This window comes from Bombina bombina, chromosome 5 (assembly GCF_027579735.1).
Source record: "Bombina bombina isolate aBomBom1 chromosome 5, aBomBom1.pri, whole genome shotgun sequence".
In the NCBI taxonomy this organism is placed as follows: domain Eukaryota; kingdom Metazoa; phylum Chordata; class Amphibia; order Anura; family Bombinatoridae; genus Bombina; species Bombina bombina.
In genome coordinates, this window is record NC_069503.1 from 1,085,202,672 (window position 1) to 1,085,217,889 (window position 15,218).

The 15,218-nt window shown below is 38.0% G+C and overlaps 1 protein-coding gene across 1 annotated transcript in view; it reads left to right on the forward strand.

Moving 5' to 3' along the window:
• Positions 1-15,218, forward strand: part of TG (thyroglobulin) — a 535,242-nt gene that overhangs the window by 63,585 nt on the left and 456,439 nt on the right. The window contains exons 7-8 of the mRNA XM_053715949.1: positions 10,294-10,437; positions 13,991-14,176. Coding sequence (XP_053571924.1) covers positions 10,294-10,437; positions 13,991-14,176 — 330 coding nt within the window. The remainder of the gene's footprint in view (positions 1-10,293; positions 10,438-13,990; positions 14,177-15,218) is intronic.

The window sequence follows — 15,218 nt, forward strand, 5'->3', positions numbered from 1 at the left end:
AGGGATGTGAGGAGAGTATTGCCTATTTGAATGCAATGATCTCCTTCTACGGGGTCTATTTCATAGGTTCTCTGTTATCGTAGAGATTCATCTCTTACCTCCCTTTTCAGATCGACGATATACTCTTATATATACCATTACCTCTGCTGATTCTCGTTTCAGTACTGGTTTGGCTTTCTACAACATGTAGATGAGTGTCCTGGGGTAAGTAAGTCTTATTTTCTGTGACACTCTAAGCTATGGTTGGGCACTTTTTTAATAAAGTTCTAAATATATGTATTCAAACATTTATTTGCCTTGACTCAGGATGTTCAACATTCCTTATTTTCAGACAGTCAGTTTCATATTTGGGATAATGCATTTGAATCAATCATTTTTTCTTACCTTAAAAATTTGACTTTTTTCCTGTGGGCTGTTAGGCTCGCGGGGGCTGAAAATGCTTCATTTTATTGCGTCATTCTTGGCGCGGACTTTTTTGGCGCAAAATTTTTTTCTGTTTCCGGCGTCATACGTGTCGCCGGAAGTTGCGTCATTTTTTGACGTTTTTTTGCGTTAAAAGTGTTGGCGTTCCGGATGTGGCGTCATTTTTGGCGCCAAAAGCATTTTGGCGCCAAATAATGTGGGTGTCTTATTTGGCGCTAAAAAAATATGGGCGTCACTTTTGTCTCCACATTATTTAAGTCTCATTATTTATTGCTTCTGGTTGCTAGAAGCTTGTTCACTGGCATTTTTTCCTATTCCTGAAACTGTCATTTAAGGAATTTGATCTATTTTGCTTTATATGTTGTTTTTTCTATTACATATTGCAAGATGTCCCACGTTGCAACTGAGTCAGAAGATACTTCAGGAAAATCGCTGCCTGGTGCTGGAACTACCAAAGCTAAGTGTATCTGCTGTAATCTTTTGGTATCTGTTCCTCCAGCTGTTGTTTGTATTGAATGTCATGACAAACTTGTTAATGCAGATAAAATTTCCTTTAGTAAAGTTACATTACCTGTTGCTGTTCCGTCAACATCTAATACTCAGAGTGTTCCTGATAACATAAGAGATTTTGTTTCTGAATCTATTAAGAAGGCTTTGTCTGTTATTCCTCCTTCTAGTAAACATAAAAAATCTTTTAAAATTTCTCATTCTTCAGATGAATTTTTAAATGAACATCATCATTCTGATTCTGATAATGGTTCTTCTGGTTCAGAGGATTCTGTCTCAGAGGTTGATGCTGATAAATCTTCATATTTATTTAAAATAGAATTTATTCGTTCTTTACTTAAAGAAGTTCTAATTGCTTTAGAAATTGAGGATTCTGGTCCTCTTGATACTAAATCTAAACGTTTAGATAAGGTTTTTAAATCTCCTGTAGTTATTCCAGAAGTTTTTCCTGTTCCTAGTGCTATTTCTGAAGTAATTTCCAGGGAATGGAATAATTTGGGTAATTCATTTACTCCTTCTAAACGTTTTAAGCAATTATATCCTGTGCCATCTGACAGATTAGAGTTTTGGGACAAAATCCCTAAGGTTGATGGGGCTGTCTCTACTCTTGCTAAGCGTACTACGATTCCTACGGCAGATGGTACTTCCTTTAAGGATCCTTTAGATAGGAAAATTGAATCCTTTCTAAGAAAAGCCTATTTGTGTTCAGGTAATCTTCTTAGACCTGCTATATCTTTGGCGGATGTTGCTGCAGCTTCAACTTTTTGGTTGGAAGCTTTAGCGCAACAAATAACAGATCATAATTCTCATAGCATTATTATTCTTCTTCAACATGCTAATAATTTTATTTGTGATGCCATCTTTGATATCATTAGGGTTGATGTCAGGTATATGTCTCTAGCTATTTTAGCTAGAAGAGCTTTATGGCTTAAAACTTGGAATGCTGATATGTCTTCTAAGTCTACTCTGCTTTCCCTTTCTTTCAAGGGTAATAAATTATTTGGTTCTCAGTTGGATTCTATTATTTCAACTGTTACTGGAGGGAAAGGAACTTTTTTACCACAGAATAAAAAATCTAAAGGTAAATTCAGATCTAATAATCGTTTTCGTTCCTTCCGTCACAACAAGGAACAGAAACCTGATCCTTCATCCTCAGGAGCGGTATCAGTTTGGAAACCATCTCCAGTTTGGAATAAATCCAAGCCTTCTAGAAAATCAAAGCCAGCTTCTAAGTCCACATGAAGGTGCGGCCCTCATTCCAGCTCAGCTGGTAGGGGGCAGATTACGTTTTTTCAAAGAAATTTGGATCAAATCCGTTCACAATCTTTGGATTCAGAACATTGTTTCAGAAGGGTACAGAATTGGCTTCAAAATAAGACCTCCTGCAAAGAGATTTTTTCTTTCCCGTGTCCCAGTAAATCCAGCGAAGGCTCAAGCATTTCTGAAATGTGTTTCAGATCTAGAGTTGGCTGGAGTAATTATGCCAGTTCCAGTTCTGGAACGGGGGCTGGGGTTTTATTCAAATCTCTTCATTGTACCAAAGAAGGAGAATTCCTTCAGACCAGTTCTGGATCTAAAGATATTGAATCGTTATGTAAGGATACCAACATTCAAAATGGTAACTGTAAGGACTATCCTGCATTTTGTTCAGCAAGGGCATTATATGTCTACAATAGATTTACAGGATGCATATCTGCATATTCCGATTCATCCAGATCACTTTCAGTTTCTGAGATTCTCTTTCCTAGACAAGCATTACCAGTTTGTGGCTCTACCGTTTGGTCTAGCAAAAGCTCCAAGAATTTTTACAAAGGTTCTCGGTGCCCTTCTGTCTGTAATCAGAGAACAGGGTATTGTGGTATTTCCTTATTTGGACGATATCTTGGTACTTGCTCAGTCTTTACATTTAGCAGAATCTCATACGAATCGACTTGTGTTGTTTCTTCAAGATCATGGTTGGAGGATCAATTTACTAAAAAGTTCATTGATTCCTCAGATAAGGGTAACCTTTTTGGGTTTCCAGATAGATTCAGTGTCCATGACTCTATATTTGACAGACAAGAGACGTCTAAAATTGATATCAGCTTGTCGAAACCTTCAGTCACAATCATTCCCTTCGGTAGCCTTATGCATGGAAATTCTAGGTCTTATGACTGCTGCATCGGACGCGATCCCCTTTGCTCGTTTTCACATGCGACCTCTTCAGCTCTGTATGCTGAACCAATGGTGCAGGGATTACACAAAGATATCTCAATTAATATCTTTAAAACCGATTGTATGACACTCTCTGACGTGGTGGACAGATCACCATCGTTTAATTCAGGGGGCTTCTTTTGTTCTTCCGACCTGGACTGTAATTTCAACAGATGCAAGTCTTACAGGTTGGGGAGCTGTGTGGGGGTCTCTGACGGCACAAGGGGTTTGGGAATCTCAGGAGGTGAGATTACCGATCAATATTTTGGAACTCCGTGCAATTTTCAGAGCTCTTCAGTCTTGGCCTCTTCTGAAGAGAGAATCGTTCATTTGTTTTCAGACAGACAATGTCACAACTGTAGCATACATCAATCATCAAGGAGGGACTCACAGTCCTCTAGCTATGAAAGAAGTATCTCGAATTCTGGTTTGGGCGGAATCCAGCTCCTGTCTAGTTTCTGCGGTTCATATCCCAGGTATAGACAATTGGGAAGCGGATTATCTCAGTCGCCAAACGTTGCATCCGGGCGAATGGTCTCTTCACCCAGAGGTATTTCTTCAGATTGTTCAAATGTGGGGGCTTCCAGAAATAGATCTGATGGCCTCTCATCTAAACAAGAAACTTCCCAGGTATCTGTCCAGATCCAGGGATCCTCAAGCGGAAGCAGTGGATGCATTGTCACTTCCTTGGAAGTATCATCCTGCCTATATCTTTCCGCCTCTAGTTCTTCTTCCAAGAGTGATCTCCAAAATTCTGAAGGAATGCTCGTTTGTTCTGCTGGTAGCTCCAGCATGGCCTCACAGGTTTTGGTATGCGGATCTTGTCCGGATGGCTTCTTGCCAACCGTGGACTCTTCCATTAAGACCAGACCTTCTGTCTCAAGGTCCTTTTTTCCATCAGGATCTCAAATCCTTAAATTTAAAGGTATGGAGATTGAACGCTTGATTCTTAGTCAAAGAGGTTTCTCTGACTCTGTGATTAATACTATGTTTCAGGCTCGTAAATCTGTATCTAGGGAGATATATTATAGAGTCTGGAAGACTTATATTTCTTGGTGTCTTTTTCATCATTTTTCCTGGCATTCTTTTAGAATTCCAAGAATTTTACAGTTTCTTCAGGATGGTTTGGATAAAGGTTTGTCTGCAAGTTCCTTGAAAGGACAAATCTCTGCTCTTTCTGTTCTTTTTCACAGAAAGATTGCTAATCTTCCTGATATTCATTGTTTTGTACAAGCTTTGGTGCATATAAAACCTGTTATTAAGTCAATTTCTCCTCCTTGGAGTTTGAATTTGGTTCTGGGGGCTCTTCAAGCTCCTCCGTTTGAACCTATGCATTCATTGGACATTAAATTACTTTCTTGGAAAGTTTTGTTCCTTTTGGCCATCTCTTCTGCCAGAAGAGTTTCTGAATTATCTGCTCTTTCTTGTGAGTCTCCTTTTTTTATTTTTCATCAGGATAAGGCGGTGTTGCGAACTTCTTTTAAATTTTTACCTAAGGTTGTGAATTACAACAACATTAGTAGAGAGATTGTGGTTCCTTCATTATGTCCTAATCCTAAGAATTCTAAGGAGAAATCATTGCATTCTTTGGATGTGGTTAGAGCTTTGAAATATTATGTTGAAGCTACTAAGACTTTCCGAAAGACTTCTAGTCTATTTGTTATCTTTTCCGGTTCTAGGAAAGGTCAGAAGGCCTCTGCCATTTCTTTGGCATCTTGGTTGAAATCTTTAATTCATCATGCTTATGTCGAGTCGGGTAAAACTCCGCCTCAAAGGATTACAGCTCATTCTACTAGGTCAGTTTCTACTTCCTGGGCGTTTAGGAATGAAGCTTCGATTGATCAGATTTGCAAAGCAGCAACTTGGTCCTCTTTGCATACTTTTACTAAATTCTACCATTTTGATGTGTTTTCTTCTTCTGAAGCAGTTTTTGGTAGAAAAGTACTTCAGGCAGCTGTTTCAGTTTGAATCTTCTGCTTATGTTTTCATTTAAACTTTATTTTGGGTGTGGATTATTTTCAGCAGGAATTGGCTGTCTTTATTTTATCCCTCCCTCTCTAGTGACTCTTGCGTGGAAAGATCCACATCTTGGGTAGTCATTATCCCATACGTCACTAGCTCATGGACTCTTGCTAATTACATGAAAGAAAACATAATTTATGTAAGAACTTACCTGATAAATTCATTTCTTTCATATTAGCAAGAGTCCATGAGGCCCACCCCTTTTTTTGTGGTGGTTATGATTTTTTTGTATAAAGCACAATTATTTCCAATTCCTTATTTTTTATGCTTTCACACTTTTTTCTTATCACCCCACTTCTTGGCTATTCGTTAAACTGATTTGTGGGTGTGGTGAGGGGTGTATTTATAGGCATTTTGAGGTTTGGGAAACTTTGCCCCTCCTGGTAGGAATGTATATCCCATACGTCACTAGCTCATGGACTCTTGCTAATATGAAAGAAATGAATTTATCAGGTAAGTTCTTACATAAATTATGTTTTTCATAATTTATGTAAGAATTTACCTGATAAATTAATTTCTTTCATAGTGGTGAGGGTCCACGAGACCCTCCTATTTTTTGGGGGTTATGATTTTTTGTATAAAGCACATTATTTATCCTGTTCCTCTTTTTTATGCTTTTACACCTTATACACCTCGATAACTTGGCTATACGTTAAAATGAGGTATGAGTGAGGTGGTAGGTGTATTCATAGGCATTTGAGGTTTGGGAAACTTTGCCCCCTCCTGGTGGGAATGTAGATCCCATCAGTAACTAGCTCGTGGACTCTCGCCTTCATGAAAGAAATTAATTTATCAGGTAAGTTCTTACATAAATTATATTTTTATATCTGTCCATATTGGGCCACAGCACAGCAAAGAAAACATGAACTGTGAAACAATGCAAATTACAGTTTTAAACTATTTTAAATAATTTATTTTGCATGCAGATCTTTTACAATACATGGAGTAATTGCTCCATGACTTGAATGCTCCTTTAAGAATATATTTGCATGTGGGAAGCAATAGTGAGTATATCTCAAGCAGCATCTAATAACTCTCTTGCATTGGGGGATAATTGTGTAACCCAGACACAAAGGGCCTATAAAAAAGCTGACAAGTGTTCTGTGATCCAGAGCTACTCTTATTACTGTCATTTGCTTGGGGGGGGGGACCAGCCAATCAGCTACATCAGTGCTGAGGTCACACTTTGCTTTACTTTGATCTTTTGGGATTTCACAGAACTCTTGTGAGATTTAATGGTAAACTTCCCTAAACTGAGGAGGGAAGTAACATGACTGTGTCTGTATATACCAGATGCACGCTCCCTTGCAAGCCCTGGGATCAGGACCTAGAGAATCTGGCTCCGAGGGCAAACTTTCAAAATGTTCCCCCACCCCCTAAATTGCAGCTGGTGCCAGATTTACCCTCTTTGCTGCCCAATCTCAGTTTCCTCAACAGTGCTCCCTGAATGTTTACCAGCGGCAAAATAAGTGATGAAATAGATGCTTCAGACATAAAAGGTGATAAAATACAGGGCATACATAAACATTTTTTTTTATTACAGCAGGATAAATTTGTGATTATGAAGGTTTAAAAAAGTAAAGGTGGGAATCTATAGTAAGTCCATCCATGTTAGGAACTTAGGACTCCCACTTTAAGGTTATCAATCAACTTTGTTGTCCTGCGGTGTACTTGACCTCCTGGCCAACTCTGCAGTACTTCTTAGACACACACACATACTCACAACCACACACACCACTTACACAAAAACATACTCACAACCACACACACCACTTACACACACACATACTCACAACCACACACACCACTTACACACACACATACACATCAATACGCGCACATACACACTCACACATATACCACATACACATGCCCTCTCTCTTTCTCACACACACAAACACACATACTCACAACCACACACACCACTTACACACACAAATACACATCAATACGCGCACATACACACTCACACATATACCACATACACATGCCCTCTCTCTTTCTCACACACACAAACACAAGCAAACACACACACATACTCACAACCACACACACCACTTACACACACAAATACACATCAATACGCGCACATACACACTCACACATATACCACATACACATGCCCTCTCTCTTTCTCACACACACAAACACAAGCAAACACACACACATACTCACAACCACACACACCACTTACACACACAAATACACATCAATACGCGCACATACACACTCACACATATACCACATACACATGCCCTCTCTCTTTCTCACACACACAAACACAAGCAAACACACACACATACTCACAACCACACACACCACTTACACACACAAATACACATCAATACGCGCACATACACACTCACACATATACCACATACACATGCCCTCTCTCTTTCTCACACACACAAACACAAGCAAACACACACACATACTCACAACCACACACACCACTTACACACACAAATACACATCAATACGCGCACATACACACTCACACATATACCACATACACATGCCCTCTCTCTTTCTCACACACACAAACACAAGCAAACACACACACATACTCACAACCACACACACCACTTACACACACAAATACACATCAATATGCGCACATACACACTCACACATATACCACATACACATGCCCTCTCTCTTTCTCACACACACAAACACAAGCAAACACACACACATACTCACAACCACACACACCACTTACACACACAAATACACATCAATACGCGCACATACACACTCACACATATACCACATACACATGCCCTCTCTCTTTCTCACACACACAAACACAAGCAAACACACACACATACTCACAACCACACACACCACTTACACACACAAATACACATCAATACGCGCACATACACACTCACACATATACCACATACACATGCCCTCTCTCTTTCTCACACACACAAGCAAACACACGCTCATACTAAAAAAAAACACAAATAGAGCCCCATGTATTAACTGCGTGTGGTCAAGCTTCTCAACTTGATTTCATTATAAATTCAATCAGGAAAAAGCTCCAAGTGAGGCAGCTCTCATATCTGCCTCTTGGGGACATGACAGTGTTAGTGTAAGAGAAGCACTGACAATCTGTGCTGTGGGCAGGAAGTAATAGAAGAGGGAAATCTGGGCAACAGAAATATAGTGCTGCAACTGTCTTTCTGTGCACAGCAATTTTTGCTTTAAGTGCAATGTCTGCAGCAGCAGGAGAGGTAATTATTTGAGTGCCTCTTTCCACTCTGCACTGTGCGTCCTGTGTGGATGGGGCTGGGTTCCACTTATACAGTTCCCCATGTAGAAGGCTGCTAAAATGTGCAATGCAGTCCTTGCTCTTTTTTGGTTGCTTGATACCTGGCTGTGCTTTTTTTTTTTTTTTTTAACAAACTTCTGCAAGAAGCAAATAGCACCTTTCAGAGGGCAGAACTTTCAGCCTCTCACTTCCTCCATTCACTAGCTAAAGTATTTATTTTACAAGCATTTAACCCCTTATGCTCAGAGTGTATTTGTTGTTTGTAACATTTGTGCTAAAAAACTTCATAAACAATGTTAAATAAATATACTGAACATAATATTTATTCATAATTTTGATCTCTGAGTGGCAGAATATTGTGGTAGGAATCAGAGTGTACTTACAGCAGTATAAATGCCTGCATTATTTAAAAAATACCATGTGTCATCTTTTGAATCTCTCTCCATCTTATATTAAAATTTTTTTTGACTATATTAAATAACTAATAGTATTTTAACAATTACTTTATGGACATTATTTATTATCATGCAGGGTTGGGAACAACTGAAGGTTTATAGTTCACTAGGGTTGATAAGGATGACTGCCACACATGTGATGGTGATCAGGGACATGGCTCCACGGCATGAAAACACAAAGTATATAGATATATATTATATTATATCATAGATTATATAGATAATTTATAAAGCATAGAACAGATGCATGATAGGCACTTCCTGGATTTGTAATAAAATAAAATAAACAATAACAAAATTTGATTTAATTTTTTTAACTATAAATCCAATAAGTACATATTATTGTGCATCTATATATACAGTATATCTATTTTTTCTATTTGTTTATTAGTCTGGGTTTCTTTGTGTGTGTGTGTATCCGAGTCTTTCTATGTGAGTGTCTGTGAGAGTTTTTTTGTCTTTGAATGTTTATATGTGTCTCAGGAGTGTTTCTGTGTGTCTGAGGGTTTTTTTGAGTATATTTCTGAGTGTCTGTTAGTGAGTATGTTTCTATGTGTCTGTGAGTGTGTGTGTAACTTTGAATCTTTCTGTTTGTGTTTGTCTATGAGTGTGTGCCCTTGAATGTTTTAGTTTGTGTGTGCCTAAGTGTTTCTGTAGACTTTTAAGTATCCAACAATTGAACCTCTATCGGGTTCACATGTGTGTTTATCTGCCATTGATACTAGCCAGTGCCTCACCAGGCACTGACCTCACTTTATTAATATATATATATATATATATATATATATATATATATATATATATATCAGCACTAAGTGAACAAATTGAACTGTTAAAGGAAACATCACAGGGTTAACTGCAACATAATTATCAAATAGAGAAAGGTCCAATATGCAGTTTTTGCTGAATATGTTGTACAACCAGATTTTCCTTTACCTTATGTGCTTAATTTTTAAACTCCATGTGTATCAGCACCCTGCAAGCTCTTCTTTTTACAGGCAAATCATCCCCATCAGCTTCGCAGCCACCTCTAGCCCCAACAACCACACTATGTTGGCTGCACAAAATGTTGGGAACTGTAGTTCCAAAACCTGACATAGAACTAATGCACTCAGCTGCATATTAGTAGTGGGCAGTGTATAGTGGTATCCTTGTGGATTCATCAAGCCCTGACTGCTCGATTTGCCGCCCCTAAAAACATTGGAGGCTTTAAGGCCCTTTACAATAGGATGTGGCTACTGTGGAAATTTGTGAGGTAAAATATCTTCTTTTTTTAACATTGAGATGTTGAGGTGTTATTTTCTAGTTTTTACAGATATGCTGATCCCTTTCAAACGATTTAACATTTTGGTATCATGTCCCTTTAATCATAGAATATCTGATTCAAACCTCATATTTTCTTTACATCTTCAGGTTTAGAGTTATTGCTTGATGAGGTGTATGACACAGTTTTCGCAGGACTCTCGCCCTCTCGAACATTCACTGAAACAACCATATATCGAATTTTGCAAAGAAGATTTCTGGGAATACAGTTAATTACATCAGGCAAATACAGATGTGAGTATTGTGAAACAAACCATATTCTTTGCTTTTCTGTATAAAAGGTTACATGAGGTTGGAAATTTTGTATGCTGCAAGCCAGTAAGTGGTTTAAAATAAGGTAACAATGTAGTTATATCCTAACCCATTCCTTACTAATTATATTGTGGTTTTTATATTTCTGGGCTTTATTTTCTTACACGCAAACTTAGCCAGAATCTTTCATTTACCTAAAAGGGAAATGTTTCTTTCATGATTCAGATAAAGCATGCAATTTTAAGCAACTTTCTAATTTATTTCTATTATCAATTTTCTTCGTTCTGTTGGTATATTTTGTTGAAAAGCAGGGACTTATGCTTAGAAGCCGGCCCATTTCTAGAGCACTATATGGCAGCAGTTTTTCAAGAATGTTATCCACTTGCATGTAGCGCTTCACATGCCTACCTTGGTATCTCTTCAACACAGAATATCATGGTAACTAAGCAAATTTGATAATAGAAGATAATAGAAAAATTAATTTTTAAAATAGTATGCTCTGTCTGAATCACAAAAGAACATTTTTGGGTTTTATATCCCTTTTTAGGGAATGTTTTTTTACTGGAGATTTGCAGATTGGGCACCTGTTCAATCCAGGTCTTAGCTAGAGACGTTAATGTAATTTTTCTTATGAGGTATACATCTGATAATTGTGTGTCTTTTATTGGATTGCTAACGAGCTGATATCATTTATTGATAACTTCCATAGCTCACTTTCAGATCTGTAATGCCATATGGTGTATTGCACAGCAAGAAGATGTATCATCTCATTCCTCTGAAGTGTCATGACACACACAAACAAACTAGATGTAAATTTCAATTTGCATGAATTCATCTGGCTATTTAATACTTTGAATTCCACCATAATTAAGTTTTAAATTTGCCTATTGGGTTAAACAAATATATAGGGAATGAACATTAAGCAGATATCAGTTTGCTGGACACCTTAAATTAGGAATGTGTCACAATTTTGAGTTAGTAAGCAATGTGTCAGCCTACTAGGAATAACAAATTGTCAGCCATCTTAACTTTTAAACAATTTGTCAGCCATTTTGAGTTGGTAACAGGAATCTGGAAATAACAATCATGAGTAAATAATCAAAGTTAAGTTATCTTGGACTAACAATTTATCAGCAATCTTGAAATAGCAATTTGCCCTGCTGGGAGGGTTTGGTGAGTGGAACTCAAAAGCAGGAATAGCTACACATGAAACAAAAAGTCAATTAAAGGACTTTAATAAAACAAGAGAAACTGAAACTGGCCAGAGTTGAGGTACCAGGATATCAGTCCAGCAACAACGTACCAAGTAATAAAAAGAGCAAAGTCCAAGAACTGGCCAAAGGTCAGGTACTGTGAGGTCAGACCAGTAACTAGGTAGCAGGAGGTAAAGCAGGAGCATAGATCAGCAGGTACAGTTGGTGATGCTGGTACAGGATAACAGGTAAGTGCAGCCGATACAGCAGAATTCAGTTAAATACTATCAGGAAGATAAGTACAAGCTTGATGCAACACAGGATACAGAGAGTGTTAAGAGCAGGTAAGTTCAAGGTGAACTACTCAACTCAGCCCAGAGTGAGGGGCTGAATGGATTTATATAGGAACTCCCACACCTGTGGCCATCCGCCATTTAGGTGGAAGTTTCAGAAATTAGACTCAGCCATGAACCCCTAAGGTAAGCAGCAGCCGCTGCAGAAGACAGGCTTTGGCGTTCCACGTGGAGGAACATTGAAGTAGGAGCCCATCACTTTAGACTATATCACTTGTTCACAGCTGGTACAAAAAGCAGAAATCTCCATGGAAGTCTATGAAGCTGTTTCTATGCAACTGAAATGTAATGTAGCCCTTTGAGGTAGACCATATTAAATGTTTATGTGGAGCTTGTAGTAACAACAGGAATCTCTTTGAAAATCTATGTAGGTTTCTGTTGTTAATATCAGTTAAAGTTTTGCAACTGAAATGTATTTTGTGTTTAGAAAGTTCTTATCCTTAACGTACAAAAAATGATGATAGGGGGCGCCCTTGAGAGCACACTAGATGGTTATAGTTTGCTATAAGGATATAGCTTGCTATATGGACAATAATATCTATATGATGGTGTGAAATATATGGAAGAATGAGTGGTATATTACCATATAATGCACCTATAGATACAAATATATAAATATAGATGATAGATGTAATAACTGATAAGTGTATATAGTTGTATTAAGTACAAATATTAAATTACAATAAATGGTAGAATCAGCCCAATGTTAATCAGGACAATTATATATCACTCAGAGGAGAATACATATTAGGTGATGTTAAATAGCTATATATTGTCCTTTATGTGAATCTTGATAGTAGAATACAAGGCAGCAATCTGTGGTGGTCCAGGCCAGGATCCAATTTCAGCAATCTAAAATATCAAACAGAGACAGATGCGCCACATGGCCCAGTATTGTAGGTTCCAAAGAGTGGTAGGTATTGCTAAATAATTACACTCACATGTGATGAAGCACCTCAGTTGGTGCAAATGGCACAGTCTGGGATCTATAACAGTCACCCAGCAGACCGACCTCCCGAATTTTTACAGGTACTGTGTAAGATAAGAAGCACAAAAAAGCCTATATGGCCTAGTATTGTATGGCTAGAGTGATTCCACACCAGATAATTATATAAAGTTTAAACTCACATTTGATGGAGCATCTCCAATGATGCTATAGAGACAGGCTGGGATTAATTCAGTCACCCAACAGACTTATAACCATGGTATACAGCATACAATGTCCTCTAGAGGACATTGTATGCTGTATACCATGGTTATAAGTATGTTGGGTGACTAAATTAATCCCAGCCTGTCTCTATAGCATCATTGGAGATGCTCCATCAAATGTGAGTTTAAACTTTATATAATTATCTGGTGTGGAATCACTCTAGCCATACAATACTAGGCCATATAGGCTTTTTTGTGCTTCTTATCTTACACAGTACCTGTAAAAATTCGGGAGGTCGGTCTGCTGGGTGACTGTTATAGATCCCAGACTGTGCCATTTGCACCAACTGAGGTGCTTCATCACATGTGAGTGTAAATATTTAGCAATACCTACCACTCTTTGGAACCTACAATATTGGGCAATGTGGCGCATCTGTCTCTGTTTGATATTATCCTTAACGTAGTTCTCTTAACTCTTTTCCACCGGGACTTATTAATTTCCAATGTGAAAAAATTGAAAACACGAACAATCGTGTGATTTCAATGATGGGATCAGCACACTAGACACACCCTCCGCGATCCCATTTAGGAAACTTCTATGGCTTCAAGACAGCCAAACGGCTAGGACTTTCTATGCCGTCCTAACGGTGCTTAACCCTAGCGCAGTTAGGACAGCATGAAACGTCCTAACGGTGGGAAGGGGTTAAAGCTTTCACCATATTGATTATGTAGCAAATTAAGCTGGTTGTTGTAGGTATGTTAAATAATGGTTTGTACACTAACAAAAATGGAAACCTATTAAACCATAATCCTTTATTTTATTATTTGTTGTTATTCCAGGTCCCACCACCTGTGAAGTACAAAGAGCCACTGCCTCTAAAACAGGAGACATATATATCCCGTCTTGTGATGATAATGGGGATTTTTTGCGTGTCCAATGTCAGACAGGAGGTCAATGCTGGTGTGTAGATTCAAAAGGACGGGAAATCTATGGAACACGGATAACTGGAGACTCCCCAAACTGCAGTGAGTACTTTATTCTGTGCTTTCAACTCCTTTTCAAAATATTCTTCATTTTTTATTTCCCTATTATTATTTTTTTAAAGACATATTTATTGAAAATGTATTACCCCCATAAGATGTTTAATTAAATAAATTAAAACAACATTACAATATTTTCGTATTATTTACGTTCCCCGTATTTGCTGTAAAATACCTTTGAATATTGTTTCACTCTCTCCAGAGAGACTGGAGCGCCTCCTTTATACTTAAAGGGACAGTAAATTCACAATTAAACTTTCAGGATTCAGATAGAGCATGCAATTTTAAACAACTTTCCAACTGACTTCTATGATCGCATTTGCTTTGTTCTTTTTGAATCCATTGTTAAAAAGCATACCTAGAAAGGCTCAGGAGCTGTAAAAGTAGGCTCTGTCTGAATCATGAAAGAAAGAAAATGTGGGTTACATGTCCCTTTATGAATTGTTAAAATGACCTGAACATACAACATTCTACGCGGTGACTGGTTAGCTTGGAGAACAAGCTCAATTACCTGTCTGCAGCAAAGGAGACCAGGAACATGGATTCCACAAGGCTTTTCAAGAGGTGTATCTCTGAACTGCTCTTGATTTGTAGAACTGTCTTGTCCCTTTTGCTGACGCAACCCTGGATAGATTAGACTGGGGTGATTTAACATCACCACCTCTACGGTGGTAGAGAGGTTAGGAAGCTTATTAACTTGTGATTGCACCAAAAGGACACCAAATCTACCTCCCAGCTTCATTATTAAATAGAGCCGTTTGTATTCGCCAGACACATGATTACCTTAATGAGCGGGGAGATCATCAATGAAAAAATAGCAGATTGTTGCAAACGACTGCCTCATGTTCTTCATTTTTTTAAAGTCATCATGATCCAACAAATTCAGTTTAGGATGGGTGCAATTAACTTTTTTTTTTTAGCATTTAAAGTCAATATAGATTTAACAGATTTATAACATCCATACACCTTAATACAGGAATTGACATTTGGTGCTAATATTTCAATTGTGAAGATGTTTCATGGTTGA